Here is a 20,087-nt window from a genome sequence, read left to right on the forward strand (position 1 = left end):
TCTGCAGACCGTCTCACTTTATTGTTTTAAATAAAGTTTTGACATCCATAACCCCTGGTCTCTGGAAGTTTTTTTTTTTACTTTGGTTGGAGGGATTTCTCCACGACATCATGTCTGCGCACTGATTTATACATTTAAACTCGACTGGAGTGAAATTATGGACCGATCCGCTCAGCATAGCGTCGCACACTTTCAGCTGGCTCGAATCCCAAATCTTCTCCCACTCCAGTTTACCAGACTGTGAGATGACGTCGTCCAAACCCTACGTAGTGCACTCATCTTACATTAAACACGCCGTTTGGGATAGAGCCTGTGTGTGTGTGTGTGAGCGAGTGTGTGTGAGCGAGTGTGTGTGTGTGTGTGTGAGCGAGTGTGTGTGTGTGCGTGAGTGTGTGCGCGCGCTGCGCGCGCTGGCTGGAGCTTTAAAGAGGAGTTGAGCGCTGAGGAGGAGGAACACCGCCAGACCCAGCTCCCTGACACACAGTATCTATTAAAAGCACTGAACCCGAGCAGCAGTGAGTGATTAATGGAGGTCAGTCTGCTGGAGCTGCTCAGTGTGGAGGTGAACTGCAGCCTCGCGGACGCGTTTGGAGACGCTGCGTACGGAAACGCGTCAGGTGCGCGTCGCTCTCCGGCTCAGTCCGGTGATGGACATGGTTTTGGTTTTCTTTGCGTGATGAATTGTTTCTTTTAGTTTAATACATGATTGTGTTGTTCAGAGGCTCTGTACTGCAACGCCACAGCGGATGAGATCGGCACGTGCTGGCCGAGGAGCGGCGCGGGCAGAGTGGTGGCGCGGCCGTGTCCCGACTTCATCAACGGGGTCAAGTACAACAGCACCAGTAAGGAGCAAGTTTCAGCGCGCGCGTGTGTGTGAGTGTGTGTGTGTGTGTGTGTGTGTGTGAGTGCATGCATGCATTATTTGGTGTGTTCACGCACATGTACGCACACACGTCTTTTTGACATACTGCGTGTGTGTGTGCATGCACGTGCAAAGATGTATATTCATTCATGCACGAATACACACACACACACACACACACACACCCTTACATGCATGCATAAATACACTGTTCAAATAATAAAGGGAACACTTAATCACACATCGGATCGCGGTGAATGAAATATTCAAGCTGAAAGTCTTTACTTATATACTGTATGTTGTACCATACCAAAAAATAATAATTTTTTTTTGCTTCCTCGATGGTCAGTGGAAACCAAAATCACCAGCACTCTGAGAGCTGGATTCAAACTCGCACCAAAAATCAAATAAATAAATAAAATAATAAATTACAGGTGGATGCAACTTGCATGAATTTCATCACAGCAACTCATAATGTAAGTGAGTAGTGTGTATGGCCCTCGCGTGCCTGTATGCACTCCCAACAACATCTGGGCATGCTCCTGATGAGATGGCAGATGGTGTCCTGGGGGATCTCCTCACAGACCTGGATCAGGGCATCAGTGAGCTCCTGGACAGTCTGTGGTGCTACTTGGCAGCTCGATACATAACATCCCAGAGGTTCTCATTTGGTTTCAAGTCTGAGGAACGTTGAGGTCCACTCAGTGGCATCAATCTGTCAGACCCTGTCCTGCATCAGGAGGAACCCAGGGCCCACTGCACCAGCGTCAGGTCTGACAATGGCTCTGATTTCATCCCGGTACCTAACAGCAGTACAGGTACCGTTGGCTAGCATGTGGAGGTCTGTGCGACCCTCCGAGGATATTCCTCCACAGACCATCACTGACCCACCGCCAAACCGGTCATGTTGGATGATGTTGCAGGCAGCATAACGTTCCCCACGGCATCTCCAGAGTCTTTCATGTCTGTCACATGTGCTCAGTGTGAACCTGCTCTCATCCGTGAAGAGAACATGGCGCCAGTGGCGGACCTGCCAATTCTGGTGTTGTCTGGCAAATGCCAGTCGAGCTGCACAGTGCTGGCTGTGAGCACAGGTCCCGCTAGAGAACCTCAGGCCCTCATGCCACCCTCATGGAGTCTGTTTCTGACAGTTTGGTCAGAAACATGTGCACCAGTAGCCTGCTGGAGGTCATTCTGTAGGGCTCTGGCAGTGCTCCTCCTGGTCCAACTTGCATAAAGGATTAGATACTAGTCCTGCTGCTGGGTGTCACCCTTCTACAGCCCTGTCCAGCTCTCCTCGTGTAGCGGCCGGTATCTCCTCCGGGTATCTCCTCTGCGGGTTGTCTTGCTGTTGCGTCTCCAGTGCACCTGTTGTCCCTTTCATCTGCACCAAAGCAGGTGAAACTGACCTACGATCACTTATGCTTCCTAACTGGACAGATCAATATCCCTGAAATGTAAGTGTTATACCGTGATGATGAAGTGTTCCTTTAATTTTTTTGAGCGGTGTATGTGCGTGAAAATAAATGTGTACACATGTACACAGCACTAGAAAGAAAGACGTTTGTGTATGTGCTTTTGCATATGTACACACTATTATGTGCATGCGTACGTACATAACACAAAATCCCATACATGAGTGCATGTGAACACACAAGAATGAAGAAGTGTGTGTGTGTGTATGTGCGAGAGAGAGAGAGAGAGAGAGAGAGAGAGAGATTGCTGTACCAATGTAAAAATGCTGATCATAAAGCAACGCAAGTTTTTATTATTATTATTATTATTATTATTATTATTATTATTATTTGTACTTGATGATGATAAAAGGATGCTTTTGGAGGCCATTAACATTAATTAGCATTTCTGTGATGAGTGTGTAGTGTTAAATTAGCTCAAGTGATCAACTCCAGCTGTGCTCTGTGTGTGTGTGTGTGTGTGTGTGTGTGTGTGTTAAAGCTGACCTATTATGCAAAATTCACTTTTAAATGGTATTTGAACATAAATGTGTGTCAGCAGAGCACGTACACAACGGTAAAAATCCACCTGCTCCTTTTTAAAAAATCATAAACAGTGTCTCAAAATGAGCCGTTCTCGTTTTGGCCCTAACGTGACGTCTCGTTGGAACGAGCCCTATTAGCCCTATTAGCATAGCTCCTCCCCTGAGTGAGCTGCACACAGTCGGCCATGGTCTCCACGCTGGAGCAGCTACAGTGATGAGAAGGACTTCTCGGCTTCGTAAGCATCAGAGCCACTGAAGACGCAGTGGAGAAGTTTTATTTCAGAAGGAAATGTGCCCCAAAAAAACCCTTAAATCATTTCACACCAGACTGCTTTGTGTCAATACGAAGCAGGATTCGCTAAAAACTTGGTTCTCATGCATGGGACCAGTACCAACTGTTCGTGATCCAGCTTCGTGTCCAGAAGACGTAAGTATTGCACTTTCTATTTTGTAAATCTCGTTAGCAGATTCTACGGCTAACGTAGTACCCGAAGCACGAGCTGTTCTCTTCCGGAAAGGGGGCGGGGTGCAGCAGCTCATTTGCATTTAAAGAGACACACACGAAACCAGCATGTTTTTGCTTCCAGATGAAAAAGGGGCGTTTTCAGCATGGGGTAATAAATGATCCGTCGGGTATTTTGAGCTGAAACTTCACAGACATGTTCTGGGGACACCTGAGACTTGTATTACATCTTATAAAAAGGCTTCAAATAGGTCTCCTTTAACCTAGTGCACTGATGCCTAGCACACTGAAGCTAAATAAAGAAACCAAGGACTGTGTGTGTGTGTGTGTGTGTGTGTGTGTGTCCTACTTCACTCATGTAGTGCTAATAAAGTAGTCTGATTCTAACACATGCTTATTAACATACATTAGTAAATGATCTGTGCAGATGTGTGTGTGTATGATCTGTGCAGATATGTGTGAAGTTAAGTGATGAGTGCTTTGATCTCTGCCTTTCATCCCCCCCCCCCCCAGACGAGTATAATTAGTGAGTGTTTTTGGAGGCGTGAGTATGACACACATCATCGCTGCACACGTATTAAATATTCAGATCACTTCCTTTCGTTCCTGTGGTTCTTGCAGTGGTTTGTATGAAGCTCCAGTGAGGCTGATTGACGTATCGATCCGTTCTTGGTGACCTCTATAGCTTGTTTCTCAGATAATCTTGTATTGAGTCGATTACACCAAACACCTGAACTCGGTTCTCAGGAGCGGTGTTCATTCTGGCTGCTTGTGAGAAAAATGGTCCACATTCGTGGTTTGAACCCGTTTTTAGTGTTCAGTATCTGCTAGTGTTCTGCTCCATTATCTCAGTAACATTTTCTTTAAACTCTCCTCTTCACCTTAGTGACCCAGTGACAGTGAGGTTTCTCTGAGTGTAGCAGCTCAGCAATCATCTAACCATTGTTTATCAGATGTCCTTATCCAGAGTGACTTATGGACTCTCGATGAAAAACACGTCACCATGCTAGTGCGTTAGATCAGGGACTAAGAGTACCATCAGTCCTGGTCCGGGACTGAAAAACCTGCTGGTAAGGTTGGTATATTTAAAAAAAACATTATCAAAAACCCCAGATAACTTCAAAGTGACAGAAGGTGAGATCTGAGAGTTGTCCAGAGAGATCACAAGATCCTATCGTGGGGATGAAGATCTCCAGGGATGAAGAGCAGCTCAGTCTTGCGGGGATTAAGCGTCCATGATTAAATCAGACATATGACCTCACTGAGAGATCAGAGGGAGAACAGAAGAGGACCATGCACTGAGCCTTGTGGGCCACCAGTGGAAAGTCTGCACGGAGCAGAAGTGGCTCTCACCCATGTCACCTGAAATGACGAGCCTCCAGGCAGGAAGTAAACCGTTCCCACACTGTGCTGTGAATTCCATGAAGATGGATGAGAGTCCATGGATGGACCATGTCCAAGCTGGAAGTTCGAGGAGGATGAGGACTGAAGACAGTTTGGCTGATCTAGCGACAGGAAGCTTCAACAGCCACAACTGGTTATGATCTTGGAGGTTGTTCTGTGTGACAGTTGATTGTCAGTATTTGGAGGTGTCCAGAGTGGGGTTCTTCAGGATGGGAATAACCCTTGCTGTCCTGAATCCAATCAGTATGTGACCATATGTTAATGATGGAGATTGAAGATGAAAGGGAGGAGGTCTTGTGAGATGGTTTGGAACTGTCTTTTTTTCTTTCTTTCTGTTAACACTGTAGATGTAGAGACAGAGAGAAAGTGTTTATAAAAGTGATAAATATAAATCTGCTGTATATGTGTGTGTTACTCATCAGATTTGCTGCATCATTGCGCTCCTCCATAATGACCGTTTTCACACACTCCTCTTAATGAGCTGGAGGTTTTGTTCCCTTCCCAGTGTGTGCTTGTGTTTGTGCGTGTGCCGTAATTTGAGTTGCTTGTATTACTTTTTGTGATTCTGTGAAAGATGATGTACAGTATAAACTAAACCTTTTTAGTGATTTATAATTATTTTTGTTCAGGTTGGAAAGACAGACATATGGATGAACAGATCGATAGATGGATGGATGGATGGACATACCGAGAGACACTTGGACAGGTGGATGGACAGACAGATTAATAGACAGCAGATAGACAGATAGATGGATGAACAGATGTATGGGTACAGTCAGACAGATAGCCTTCCTCCTCCTGCTATCCTGATACTTATAATCTCCTTCTCCAACATCCTGATACCTGTAAGCTCCTCCTCTTTCCACCCTGATACCTACAAGCTCCTCCTCCTAACATCTTGATACCTATAAGCTCCTCCTCCTACCAGCTTGATACCTATAAGCTCCTCCTCTTGCCACCCTGAAACATACAAGCTCCTCCTACCATCTTGATACCTATAAGCTCCTCCTCCTACCATCTTGATACCTACAAGCTCCTCCTCTTGCCACCCTGAGACCTACAAGCTCCTCCTCCTACCATCTTGATACCTACAAGCTCCTCCTCCTACCATCTTGATACCTATAAGCTCCTCCTCCTACCATCTTGATACCTATAAGCTCCTCCTCCTACCATCCTGATACCTACAAGCTCCTCCTCCTACCATCTTGATACCTACAAGCTCCTCCTCTTGCCACCCTGAGACCTACAAGCTCCTCCTCCTACCATCTTGATACCTATAAGCTCCTCCTCTTGCCACCCTGAAACATACAAGCTCCTCCTACCATCTTGATACCTATAAGCTCCTCCTCCTACCATCTTGATACCTACAAGCTCCTCCTCTTGCCACCCTGAGACCTACAAGCTCCTCCTCCTACCATCTTGATACCTACAAGCTCCTCCTCCTACCATCTTGATACCTATAAGCTCCTCCTCCTACCATCTTGATACCTATAAGCTCCTCCTCCTACCATCCTGATACCTACAAGCTCCTCCTCCTACTATCTTGATACCTACAAGCTCCTCCTCTTGCCACCCTGAGACCTACAAGCTCCTCCTCCTACCATCTTGATACCTATAAGCTCCTCCTCTTGCCTTCCTGAGGACCATAAGATCTCTGTTTTTATTCTCTGTTAGTATCTTTGGGAGTTTTCCTCCACATGGTTGCTCTTGGTTTTCTCTGTAGGGTTTATAGCACTGATGTCTGTAAAGCTGCTCTGAGCCGTCTCTCTCTCTTTGTCTCTTTCTTCTCTCTCTCGCTCTCTCTTTTCTCTCCAGTCCTTTGTCTCTATAATCTCCACCTCTCTACTTTTCTCTCTCTTTATCTGTGACTTTGCTAGTGCAGTGCCTTAAATGTGCATTGCTCTGGCATGATTAGAGTGAGGTGTAAAGCCCTCAAGGTTTTACACGCGGAATTAACACTCGCATAAAAATAGACGAGGGAGTTGATAAGGAGAGCTATAAATGACGAGCCCATCCCTCTCTCCCTCACTCTATCGGTGCTCTGCCTACACGAGGAATATTTTTATCTGCTCTTGAAGTTTGTTCCTGATTCTGATAAGGTGGAGATCCTGAGCAGCAAGTTTCCCAATCCTTCTCCCGAGTGTGCTCGTGTATGACTACACTCACACAGCTGTGTTACGTGACGCACTCGGGCCTTTTTCCTCCCTCAGGACTTCACTTTTTTTTTTTTATTTATTTTTTTTTTACAAATGTAGCGTAATCACCTCAAACTTTTTAGAAGCTTCTCCAGCTCAGAGTTCAGCGGAATCCTCAGCGTCAGCAAATTTAGCAGACGCGTCTCTTTTTGTTTTGCACTATGCAGTGAAGGTGACAGCGGTGTTATTGCCTATTGTTACGGTTGGCCCGAGGCCTGATGGGAAAGCGCCAGTGTAAGGAGAAAACTTCAGCCACATGCCATGACACCTATTCAGACCGCTTAATAAATGGTAATGCTGCGTTTGCAGGAAAAAAAACCAACTCCCAGACGCAAAAGAGGAAACTTCAGGGCAGAGTTTCACTGCTTGGGTGTAAAATTGCTCTGGATTTAGTTTGAATGCTTTCGAGTTTTAACACTAGTCAAAAAATAAAGTTTGAGGATTGAAACAAGTGCAGTCAGCTCTAAAAGTCTAACTGAGTTAACAGAATTGATTTCTTTAATCCGTTATTGAAAACTCAGCAACTCTCAGGTTTTCAGTAAGAAAGTAATAAAACACTTCAGACTAACACACTGAACATGTTTCTGATAACTGACTACATTTAAGTGGTTTTATAGTGTGTGTATATATATATATACAGTATCTCACAAAAGTGAGTACACCCCTCACATTTTTGTAAATATTTGATTATAACTTTTCATGTGAAACCACTGAAGAAATGACACTTTGCTACAATATAAAGTAATGAGTGTACAGTTTGTGTAACAGTGTACATTTGCTGTCCCCTCAAAATAACTCAACACACAGACATTAATGTCTAAACCGCTGGCAACAAAAGTGAGTACACCCCTAAGTGAAAATGTCCAAATTGGGCCCAAAGTGTCAATATTTTGTGTGGCCACCATTATTTTCCAGCACTGCCTTAACCCTCTTGGGCATGGAGTTCACCAGAGCTTCACAGGTTCCACTGGAGTCCTCTTCCACTCCTCCATGACCACATCACGGAGCTGGTGGATGTTAGAGACCTTGTGCTCCTCCACCTTCCGTTTGCCCCACAGATGCTCAATAGGGTTTAGACCATCACCTTCACCCTCAGCTTCTTTAGCAAGGCAGTGGTCGTCTTGGAGGTGTGTTTGGGGTTGTTATCAAGCTGGAATACTGGCCTGCGGCTAAGTCACCGAAGGGAGGGGATCATGCTCTGCTTCAGTATGTCACAGTACATGTTGGCATTCATGGTTCCCTCAATGAACTGTAGCTCCTCAGTGCCGGCAGCATTCATGCAGCCCCAGACCATGACACTCCCACCACCATGCTTGACTGTAGGCAAGACACACTTGTCTTTGTACTCCTCACCTGGTTGCCGCCAAACACACTTGTCACCATCTGAACCAAATAAGATTATCTTGGTCTCATAATCCATGTCCTTAGTCTACTTGTCTTCAGCAAACTGTATGCCAGCTTTCTTGTGCATCATCTTTAGAAGAGGCTTCCTTCTGGGACGACAGCCATGCAGACCAATTTGATGCATTGTGCGGCGTATGGTCTGAGCACTGACAGGCTGACCCCCCACCCCTTCAACCTCTGCAGCAATACTGGCAGCACTCATATGGCTATTCATTGAGGGAACCATGAATCCCAACATGAACTGTGACATACTGAAGCAGAGCATGATCAGTATACAGTATTCCAGCATAATAATGACCCCAAACACACCTCCAAGATGACCACTGCCTTGCTAAAGAAGCTGAGGGTGAAGGTGATGGACTGGCCAAGCATGTCTCCAGGCCTAAACCCTATTGAGCATCTGTGGGGCATCCTCAAACGGATGGTGGAGGAGCACAAGGTCTCTAACATCCACCAGCTCCGTGATGTCGTCATGGAGGAGTGGAAGAGGACTCCGGTGGCAACTCTGTGAAGCTCTGGTGAACTCCATGCCCAAGAGGGTTAAGGCAGTGCTGGAAAATAATGGTGGCCACACAAAATAGTGACAGTTTGGGCCCAATTTGGACATTTTTACTTAGGGGTGTACTCACTTTTGTTGCAAGTGGTTTAGACATTAATGGCTGTGTGTTGAGTTATTTTGAGGGGACAGTAAATTTACACTGTTACACAAGCTGTACACTCACTACTTTACATTGTAGCAAAGTGTCATTTCTTCAGTGTTGTCACATGAAAAGATATCATCAAATATTTACAAAAATGTGAGGGGTGTACTCACTTTTGTGACATATGTATATGTGTGTGTGTGTGTGTGTGTGTATATGTATGTGTGTATATATATATATATATATATATGTATATATATATATATATATATATATATATATATATATATATATATATATATATATATATATAATGTTGTTTCTTTTAGCTAATGTAATGAACACTCACCACCTCGTTGTACCTAAATGTATGTGGAAGTGTCAGGGAAAGAGTTAAATCACACTGCATAAAGAAGGCAAAAAATAACCCAGCGCTGAGTTGAGCCCGTGATGCAGTGTGAACACGCTGTGTGTGTGTGTGTGTGTGTGTGTGTGTGTGTGTGTGTCTCAGAGGAGCGAGGAGCTTTGCATCGTGTGAGATTCGGAGCCGGGCATGAAGTTTTCTATCACATGGTGTAAATGATGTGATGAGTCCTGCAGAACGTCTGTGATGTCCTCACATGGTGACGGAAAAGTGAAAGGCGCAGTAGCGAGTGTCACGTTAACACCAGCCGAACGCCAGAGGAGGAAACGTATACAGTAGCTTTTCTGACAGTATGAAGTAATAAAGTGTTGTTGAATATCACTCTGTAGTTCGTCACTAAATCCAGTATAAATGGCGGAGAGCAGGAAGGATGGAAATAAAGAGCATGCAGAGGAAATTGAGTCAGTATCAGCGATCGGTTCCTTTACCCCCAGGGCACGCTTGGTGTGTTTGCAGAGGCCAAGAGTATCTCGGTAAGAGCTGGAGAGATCCACAGCTCAGATAGGAGAAGCTCCTGGACACTCCACAAAGATAGACTTTATGGAAGAGTGGAGAGTCGTATGATGCAGCAAATAAGTGGAAGTACAGATGTTCTCTGGTTTGATGAACTTCATCACCCTGACAGACCATCCACTCTGTAAAGCATCGTGGTGGTAGCATGGTGTTGAGTGTTACCCTTGTCCTCTTGGTTGTTATTCTGACTAATCCCCAGTTTCCTCAGTGACTTTAGGTGGACAGTCTTCTCTAGGCAGAGTTGCAGTTGTTTCAGTGTCACACCATGGGAAGCTTTTCCAGAACTTTATCCGGGACTAATTGTGATGGCTCATTGGTCATCCTGGTGCTGTTTTAATTTCAATTTTATTTTTTAGGTATTTTCTCTAACAAAATTTGGGTTCTTCCATTGAGCTAATTACATGACTTCTGATGGCACCAAAACAAATTCACAACAATTCTCTGCTTCAGTATCATGAGCTATTTTGTGTAGATTCGTGATTATGGGGGGCAGTGATAGCTTGAAGGTTAAGGCTCTGAGTTACTGATCAGAAGGTTGGGGGTCAAGCCCCAGCACTGCCAAGCTGCCACTGTTGGGCCCTTGAGCAAGGCCCTTAACTCTCTCTGCTCCAGGGGGCGCTGTATCATGGCTGACCCTGCGCTCTGACCCCAACTTCCTGACATGCTGGGGTATGCGAAGGAAAGAATTTCACTGTGCTGTAATGTATAAGTCCCAGTTACGGCCGTTTCAGTTCCAGGATGTACAGTAATGTAGAAAAGTTCAAGGGAGTGAATACTTGTGGAAGGCACAGTAGATGCAGTGGATATAAAAATCGATAAACAGAACACCAGGTCAGTGAGGTCCTGATTTAATACGATCCCAATAAGAAAGTGTGTATACAGTCTGATAAATTGTGTGCTCGGTGTGTTGCAGCGATCTACAAAAGATGAACTGTAAATACGGCAAAGGAAATAATAATACATGTGGGATTTGTGTATGTGCTGATCCTTCTTGATTGTTCTAGGACGTCAAAGAGACGTGAAACTGAACCGAATCTGATAAAAGGCAGTGAGGCAGTTAAATAAAAAAACGAAAAACGTGACAGGAATGTGAATCCCTGTCATTTTAAAAACACTCAGACATCATTTTCACAAACTTTTATCTTGTCTAAATGGCATAAACAAGCTTCTGTAAATTTAATACATGCCCTTCAGTTGTGTTCATTTACATACAATCTCTCTCTGTTTCTCTCGGTTAATTAGAAACGACTCTAATTAGAAATTGATTAAGGTGACCGCATGAAGTCGACATGCTATTATATTCCTCATGTGAAACTCTCTGTGAAGGTGTTTTTTTTCTGGCTGTGATGCCGTTGTTTAGCATGCGTGGTTGAGTAATAACAGCACTTATGCACACAGACAGTTAGCGTCTGTTAGGTCAGCTCGCTTGAGGGTAGCAGTGTCTGCACTTTAAAAAGCTCCCTTCCTTATTGCCCAGTTTTCTCTCGTTCTTTTCCCTCTCCAGTTGTTCAGTACGTCAAACACAGCTCGAACAACAGGGACAAATCTAGGAGGAAAAGCAAATTCTATCATGTGCTTCCTCTTTTCAATCTGTAGCTTGCTGTTAGTGCTACAGCGTACTGTGTACAATACTCGCACTAAACTCCGCCCTAAAGCAGAATTTAACATTCAGATTTGGTATTCGCTCATGCTCTTCATTCTTGAATAAGTTTAAGAGTTAGGCCGCATTCAATTCAGTACATATAGCTCAGCAAAATGAGATTTGTTCTCTAATCGTAGCTCGAATTTTGCGCATGTAGGAGGTGCAGTATTATACAATACAGAATTTAACTGCACAATGGCTGCTCAGAATGACAACAAAGCCAGCAAAGCTCGCGGTTCGGTCTCCGTGTTGTTGTGTATACGATCGAGGAAGCGTAACGGTCATGTGGTAGGGGCTTGACGAATCAGGGAAGGATACGCAGTGATCAGGGGGCGAATGTGGGCGAAGCCATGCCTTCGTTTTCAGAAGGCTTCGTTTTGGTCTGTTTACACTGAAACGCGAGCCCGGAGTTTTCAATCTAAAACGGGGTCTTTGGCGTTTCCGAAAGTCTCCGTTTTCGAGGGTCGGAAAAGCCGAGTAGTGTAGACGACAGGTGTAACCGTAGCAACAGTTATGCGTTTTAAAACGAACATGCACTAGTGTAAACAGAGCCTAAGTGTGTAGTATGAATACAATCCAGACATGTTGCATCCGCCATGTTGGCATTGTCATGTGACCTACAACTTTAAAAGAGCCGACGCCAGTGAGCGTAAAAGGGAAAAGTAAGAAGGCCTGGTTAGTGACTGTCACTGTTAAGGCTGGAACCCGAGGTGCTTACCTGTGGAGGTAGTGTGCTGGAGTTTCACAGGAGGGTGACTCAGTGCAGGAGAAAGAAGAGAAAGGCCATCTACATGAACACAGAGGCTGCAGAGAGAGGAGCCTCGAGGAGCCTCGAGGAGGGAAATGGTGGATCTGTGGGAGGATGCTGCTAGGGAACCTGCTGAGGTCTAATCAACCTCTGATCAGCCTCTAATCAGACCTGAAACACTCAAGGATCCCAGGTAACGTCACCACGTCTAAGCATCAGACGAAGAGTCAAATCAATGAACACATTTTTCACTGTGCTGACTAAAAAGCAGTCATTCTGAACACTTTCCTAAAGTTCAGCTCCATCTGAAGTGCAAAGGTTGAGTCAAACCTCAGTGAGGAGCGTGTGTGTGTGTGTGTGTGTGTGTGTGAGAGAGAGAGCTGGAGTGCGGGAGGAGTGTGTGTGTGCGCTGGAAGAGGCGGAGGCGTATCACCAGGGCAGGCAGTTGCTTGGGACCCTGCATACTGAGAGGCCCCTGAGGGCTGATCATTTAAATAATCATCTTTAACTGATGCGCAGCAACATCTCAGCAGCGCCGTTAAAGGAGGCCCCTGTGTGGAGCACTTTCTCGAGGACTCGCTATCACGCTCTTGCACCACTCCGTCACACTCCAGTCACGCCAGCTTTAATTCCTAAAAACGCACCTCCCTGGCATCCAGAAGCTCAAAAGAGGAAACAAGAGGGAGGAAAAGAGGAAACGGAAGGAGGAAGAAAAGAGGAAACGGAGGAAGAGGAAAAGAGGAAAGGGGAGGAGGAGGAAAAGAGGAAACGGAAGGAGGAAGAAAAGAGGAAACGGAGGAAGAGGAAAAGAGGAAAGGGGAGGAGGAGGAAAAGAGGAAACGGAGGAAGAGGGAAAGAGGAAAGGAAGACGAAAAGAGGAAACAGGTCGAGGAGGAAAAGAGGAAAGGAGGAGGAAAAGAGGAAACAGGACAGGTGTAAGTGACGGAGATAATGATGAATGAATTAGGGATAATTAAAGACAAACATCTCGTTCAGTTTTATTTCATTGTATAACACGATGAATTACTGCTAATAATAAACCATCTGTAAACATCTACACTTTATCTTCTGGAGATGTCTTCATGGATCAAAGTCTTCAAAACACACGGCTACTGCTATTCCTCCAACATGCAATCTAGGTCCGCCTCTTGCTGGAGTGCGTGTGCGTGTGTGTGTGCGTGTGTGTGTGCGTGTGTGTGTGCGTGTGTGTGTGTGTGTGTGTGTGTGTGTGTGTGCACGTGTGTGTTTTTTATTACACAGTAGTGTGTTATATTGTATTTGATCCTCTGCTAATTTAACTGCTGTGTTGTTAAATGGCGACTGTTTTAAACTGTTCTGTAATTACGAGACAGGAATTTCTCCATTTCTCTCTCTGTCTCTCTCTCTGTGTCTTTCTCTGTCTCTCTCTCTGTCTCTGTCTCATTCTCTGTCTCTCTCTCTTTCTCTTTCTTTCTGTCTCTCTCTCTCTGTCTCTCTCTCTGACTCTTTCTCGTTCTCTGTCTGTCTCTCTGTCTCACTCTCTCTCTCTCTAGTTCATGCTGGGAGTTTATGAGTGAGGTGTGAGAGTGAACAAACTTTTTCTAAGTTTATATATACATTTTTTTCTTTACGCATTGGAACTTTAGAGCACAGTCATTGGGTGAACGTGTGATAGTATTAGCAAGCAAGCGGTGTTATTAGTTTTATTTCTTGCTGCGGGGAGATGTTGATCTCGTGGAGGAGTGTAGGGATGGCGGCTCACCTGAGCGGTGGAACCCGGCCTCTCTCGCTCCGTCACGGGGTGCGGTGTGAGGTGACCGCCGAGGTCTCGGTGGATCAGATGCTACTGGCGGTAGAGGAGTGTATTGGATGTGAAAACATTGTGGCGGCATCACAAATGAACAAGGCCGTGGTGGTGTTCGTGAAGGAGAGGGAACTCGTGCATCAGCTGAACGGAATAAAGGTAAGTGGAGAGCTTTATTCCGTCACTCCGCTGGGTGCAACAACAATTAAAATTACGGTTTTGAACATTCCTCAGTTCATCCCTAATGAGGATATCGAGCGGGAGCTGTCTCGCTTCGGTAAAATAGTGAGCGATGTGAGAATGGTTCCGTTAAACTGTAAAAACCCCGCGCTGAAGCACGTGAGCTCTTTCAGGCGCACAGTGCTCATGTTTCTGAATGAACCCACGCTGGATATTTCATTCAGAGTATGGCATGAGGGAAAATCATACATGCTGTACGCCAACACTGGGAGCATGAGGTGCTTCGAATGCGGGGACATTGGGCACAAAAAGTTTGCGTGTCCACATAAAAAACAAGACGGAGAGGAAGCTGGGATGAGCGGAGTCAGGGTGGAGAAGCAGGTTAATGTGAGCGGTGTGGAGCAGTCAGAGACTGCTGGAGGACAGGACACTGACCAAACCACTGCGGGGGTAATGGAGGAACAAGGGAGGAACTAAAAGATGGGTCAGATGAGCTGATTCCTGGAGGGAGAGGCCCAGAAGTGGAAAAAACTCAGGAATCGACAGTACAGGCACATACACAGAGCAGACTGGGGGGTCAGACAGCACGGGGGGTGCAGCAGGGGAGGGGGGGGTCAGACAGCATGGGGGGTTCAGTAGGGGAGGGGGTCAGACAGCACGGGGGGTTCAGTAGGGGAGGGGGTCAGACAGCACGGGGGGTGCAGCAGGGGAGGGGGGGTCAGACAGCACGGGGGGTGCAGCAGGGGAGGGGGGGTCAGACAGCATAGGGGGTGCAGCAGGGGAGGGGTGTCAGACAGCGTGGGGGGTGCAGCAGGGGAGGGGGGTCAGACAGCATGGGGGGTGCAGCAGGGGAGGGGGGTCAGACAGCATGGATATAGCAGACAGTAGTGAGAAGTCAGTAAGTCTTCAAGCAGAGCAGGAGAAGGATGTGGAAGAGGAGGAATTGCAGGATGACAAGCTCTCCGATATCTCAGACATTAGTGGGTCACAGTTGGGGGGAGATCAACAGCTCTATTCACTAACTGAAATTATTGAATTTCTGGACGACACATTTGGCAGATCGGTTGAGGTCAAGGAATTTTTTCCGAATATTGAAAAATGTATTGCATCAACAGTAAAGTTACAATGTACAGCAAGTTACGAAGAGCTGGACCAAAAGAAGAGATACCGTTTAAAAAGTCATCTAGCTAGATTACAGAAGTCCTTGGCCAGAATAAAGAAAAAATGAAGGCGTTACACTGGGTGTTTTCCTTTTTCTGCACTGCTGTCTTTACTGTTTTCTCTTTTCTCTCTTTAATCCCTCCAATGGAAAAGTTAAAAATAGGCTCCTTAAACATCAGTGGTGATAGGGATAGGAACAAAAGAGAAGCAGTTGGAGAACTGATAAAACAAAAAAACATGGATATAATTTTCTTACAAGAGACTCACAGTAACCAGGAAAATGAGACTGAGTGGGAAATGTGGTGGGAAGGGAAAATTTTCCAGAGCCATGGAACAAATGTCAGTGCTGGAGTAGCAATACTTTTTAACAAAACATTGTTGGGGAAACCAACACACGCATAACGGAGCTGGAGCAGGGTAGGGTCTTAATGGTGCAGGCAGAAATAAAGGGAATAGAGTGTGTTTTTATAAATGTTTATGCCCCTAACAATGGTAGTGAGAGAGCACAGCTTTTCTACAAACTAAAAAATGCAATACAACAAAGTGGAAGAAAGCCCTTAGTAATATTGGGAATGGACTGGAACTGCACCACAGATTTTACCCTAGACAGGGTTGGGGAGGAAGCACACCCACAGTCTGCTAAGGCACTTGAGGGGTTTATCAGACAGTGTGGCTTGGTTGACGTGTGGAAGGAGAGAAACCAGGGAATCAAACAATACACTTGGGTCAAAATTACTAACACGAAGATCACTGCAGCAAGACTGGACAGGTTTTACATCACCAGAACAAATGGAAATAAATTCTATAAAGCAGTCATGAGCCCCTCTGGTCTTTCACCATTTAATTACTGTAGACCTATTGATCTGTCACTAAAAAGCATAGATCATCATCACAGGTTTTTTATTTTTATTTTTTTAACTTTTTAATTTGATAAATTTTATTTTATTTGTATTTATTTATTTATTTTCTTTTTCATTATCTACTATGTCTCACTAAGAGGAATCTAAACGATTAAATAAAAGGACAATTTAAAAGTCAAAAAGTCTCTGTCTCTCTCTCTCTCTGTCTCTCTCTCTCTCAGTAATTCTTGAGCTGAATATCTAGTGCTCTGATATGGAGATTCATAGATAAGTCACTGTGGTGGAATTAGAAAACACACACACACACACACACACACACATACACACACATGCGCACACACACACACACACAGTGGAGGACAGATGAAGAACGCTCTAATGAGATGTAATTAAGTTGATCCAGCACTTCACAACAGATGTTTTTTTTTAAACGTCAGTGTATTTTATTTTATTATATTGTGATGATGATTATTTATTTTATTATTTGTTATTTATAGTGATATTGATGTTTGTTGTGTTTTAGAATTTTGTGTAGTTTCTATTTATTATTTATAGTGTCATTTATTTTATGCGACGCCCACAGTTTATTTCTAAATTATTATTGAACGAGTAAATCTTTTTACTAATTTAAAGATTGAGAATGTTCTGCTGCTAGATGGTTTTGCCTCTTTCAAATGAATAAATAAATAAATAAATAAATAAATAAATAAATAAAGATCTGCTAATAGAGTAAAGGAATTAACCAAAAAAAAACGAAGTCTATAATTGTTATTAGTCTGATAATTCTTCATAATAATCTCATAAAGATAAATATTAAGACTCTATAATACTAAATGTAAAGCTTAACTGTGTTTCCTCTCGGCCTTCTCCGAGATTCAGGACAGGAAGTGAAGGTCGGCTAATTGCTTGGCCTCATTTCATCCATCTAAAAGCAATTATTCTGTTTCACCTAGCGTATGTGCTTCACATAATAAGTGCATTTGTGCGTCTGCACACTCACACACACGCGCACACACACACACACACACACACACACACGTTCATTGTCTTAGTAATTTAATACAGTTTTATTTGTATAGCGTGTTTAACAGTGGACAGAACAGCTTTACAGAAATATATAAATTCAAGATATAGATTTTAAATGTATGAATTTATCCCTAATGAGCAGCCAGAGGCGACGGTGGTGAAACCTTGAGAGGAACCAGACTCAAAAGAGAACCCGTCCTCATCTGGGTGACACTGGATAGTGCGATTATAAATAAATACACCCCTTCTATAAATGTGCTAATGCTACATGCTCAAATAGTGCAGTTGTGTAACCAGGAAGCTTTGAGGATTATCATCAGAGTCATTTCAGAATTCATTATATTTTTAGTTAAAGCCTATGGTATCGAACTGAAGTTATTAACTGTTCAATGATGGAAGCTTGAGTGCAAATTTGTTCTTAGTCCTAAGGCTATCCAAGGGAGAACATCCACAGCCATCTTCATGGTTTCTAAGTGGTACCATCCACAGTAATCTCATGTATCTTTAGGCTGTCCATGTGGGACCATCCTCAGCAGCAGTGAGTGGTTTGGTTTTTAGGTGATGAGAACTCCAACATGAAGTAGGTCATCAGGATGGATCAGGCAGGTCCGGAGAGCAGAAGGGGTCAGGATCACTGGGATCTCAGTAGGATAATGTGCAGCTTGACAGAGAGACAGAGAGAGAGAAAGAGAGAAAGAGAGAGAGAGAGAGAGAGAGACAGAGAGAGAGATTATTAGGTATGCTTATTGTCCCATAATGGTGAAGGACAATGTACTGTGCGTGAGTGAAAGCGGGGACTCTGGCAAGACTAGCTATGACTGCATAACTAAAAGGGAGAACCAGAAGGGAACACAGACATGAGGGCTCCCTGGGACATAATGCAGCCAGTCAATCCACCATCAACTCATCTGGGTGAAGGTGAAGTCGAAGGGGAGGGGAAGTGGAGGGGGAGGGGGGGGCAGCATCCAAACATCCCAGTTCACCTCAACACTCTATACCTGTGAGCCTTTAGATCTGCTCCTTTACCTAAGAAAAAAACTATTCACAAAATGCTTGAGTAAACAAATATGTTTTAAGCCTGGACTTAAACACTGAGACTGTGTCTGAGTCCCGAACACTAATTGGAAGACTGTTTCATAACTGTGGGGCTCTATAACAGAAAGCTCTTCCCCTTGCTGTAGCCTTCACTATTCCAGGTACCAACAAATAGCCTGCACCTTCCAATCGAAGTAGGCGTGGCAGATCATAAAAGACCAAAAATTTGATCAGGTACTGTGGCACGGGACTATTCAGTGCTTCAAAGGTCAGTGATAGTCTTTTATAATCAATGTGAGATTTCACTGGGAGCCAATGCAGTGTTGATAAGATCGGGGTGATGTGATCGTATCTTCTGGTTCTAGTTAGGACTCTAGCAGCTGCATTCTGGACTAACTGGAGTTTGTTTATGCTCCTACTGGAACATCCAGACAGTAAGACATTACAGTAACCTGGTCTAGAGGTGATGAAAGCCTGAAGACTGGAGTTGATAATCACACCAGGGTCTTTTACTGCTGCACATGATGAAACAGAAAGTCCATACAGAGTTACTGTGAGATCAGAAAGATTACTTCTAGCTACACGTGGTCCTAGTACAAGTTCTTCTGTCTTATCAGAATTAAGTAAAAGGAAGTTAATAAGCATCTGAAGTCTAATGTCCTTTACACAATCCTCAACTTTATTAAGCTGCGGTCTGTCCTCTGGCTTCGCTGAAACATACAGCTGTGTATCATCAGCATAACAGTGGAAGCTACAAACTGATAATGATCAGTCAAATAAGACCTGAGCCAGGAGAGGACTGTTCCCTTAATGCCAACCACATTTTCTAATCTATCAAGGAGAATAGTATGATCTGTGGTATACAAAAGCTGTAACACAAGCAGCGAGACACAACCCTGATCAGAGGTCAGTAGTAGGTCATTTACTACTTTAACCAGCGCTGTCTCTGTGCTATGATGAGATCTAAATCCTGGCTGATACATTTCATGACTGTTGTTCCGATGTAGATACGAGCATAACTGCTGTGTACAACCTTTTCTAACACATCAAAATAGCTTGTCTCAGTCTCTAACTAGCTTTGAATCCTCGTATGGCTTTACAGTTGTCTAGCAACAGTGTTCTCACAGCATTAACCACTTGAATGATTCTAGACATTTCCTATTTTACTCAAATTCTAGGATTGTACTATTAGAACTAGGACTTAATTTATACACAGTGCCCTCCACTAATATTGGCACTCTTGGTAAATATGAGCAAAGAAGGCTGTGAAAAATTGTCTTTATTGTTGAACCTTTTGATCTTTTGTTAATTTTTTTTTTTTACAAAAATACTCTGCTCTCATGGATATCAAACAATTACAAAGACAATACATGTTTATCAAAAAATATAACTTTGTTAAATATAGGTGTGCAACAATTATTGGCACCCCTATTAATTCCTTTACGGCATTTTGGCAGACTCCCTTATCCAGAGCGACTTTTATTTATCTCATTTATATATCTGAGCAGTTGAGGGTTAAGGGCCTTGCTCAAGGGCCCAACAGTGGCAGCTTGGTGGTGCTGGGGTTTGAATTCACAACCTTTCGATCAGTAGCCCAACATCTTCACCACCTATAATTCATATGAGAAAAATATATTTAAAGTATATTCCCATTGATATTTTAATTTTTTTCGTACACATGGGTGACTAGGAACAGGAAATTGTTCAACCATGACTTCCTGTTTCACAGGGGTATAAATTTGAGGTA

The 20,087-nt window shown here is 44.0% G+C and overlaps 1 protein-coding gene across 1 annotated transcript in view; it reads left to right on the plus strand.

Annotated features, from left to right (window-relative positions):
- The first annotated feature begins 243 nt into the window (after nt 1–243).
- Nucleotides 244–20,087, plus strand: part of LOC128610568 (corticotropin-releasing factor receptor 2) — a 70,575-nt gene continuing 50,731 nt past the window's right edge. The window contains exons 1-2 of the mRNA XM_053629962.1: nt 244–617; nt 720–842. Coding sequence (XP_053485937.1) covers nt 527–617; nt 720–842 — 214 coding nt within the window. The 5' untranslated portion in view covers nt 244–526. The remainder of the gene's footprint in view (nt 618–719; nt 843–20,087) is intronic.

This window comes from Ictalurus furcatus, chromosome 7, assembly GCF_023375685.1.
Source record: "Ictalurus furcatus strain D&B chromosome 7, Billie_1.0, whole genome shotgun sequence".
Classification (NCBI taxonomy): Eukaryota; Metazoa; Chordata; class Actinopteri; order Siluriformes; family Ictaluridae; genus Ictalurus; species Ictalurus furcatus.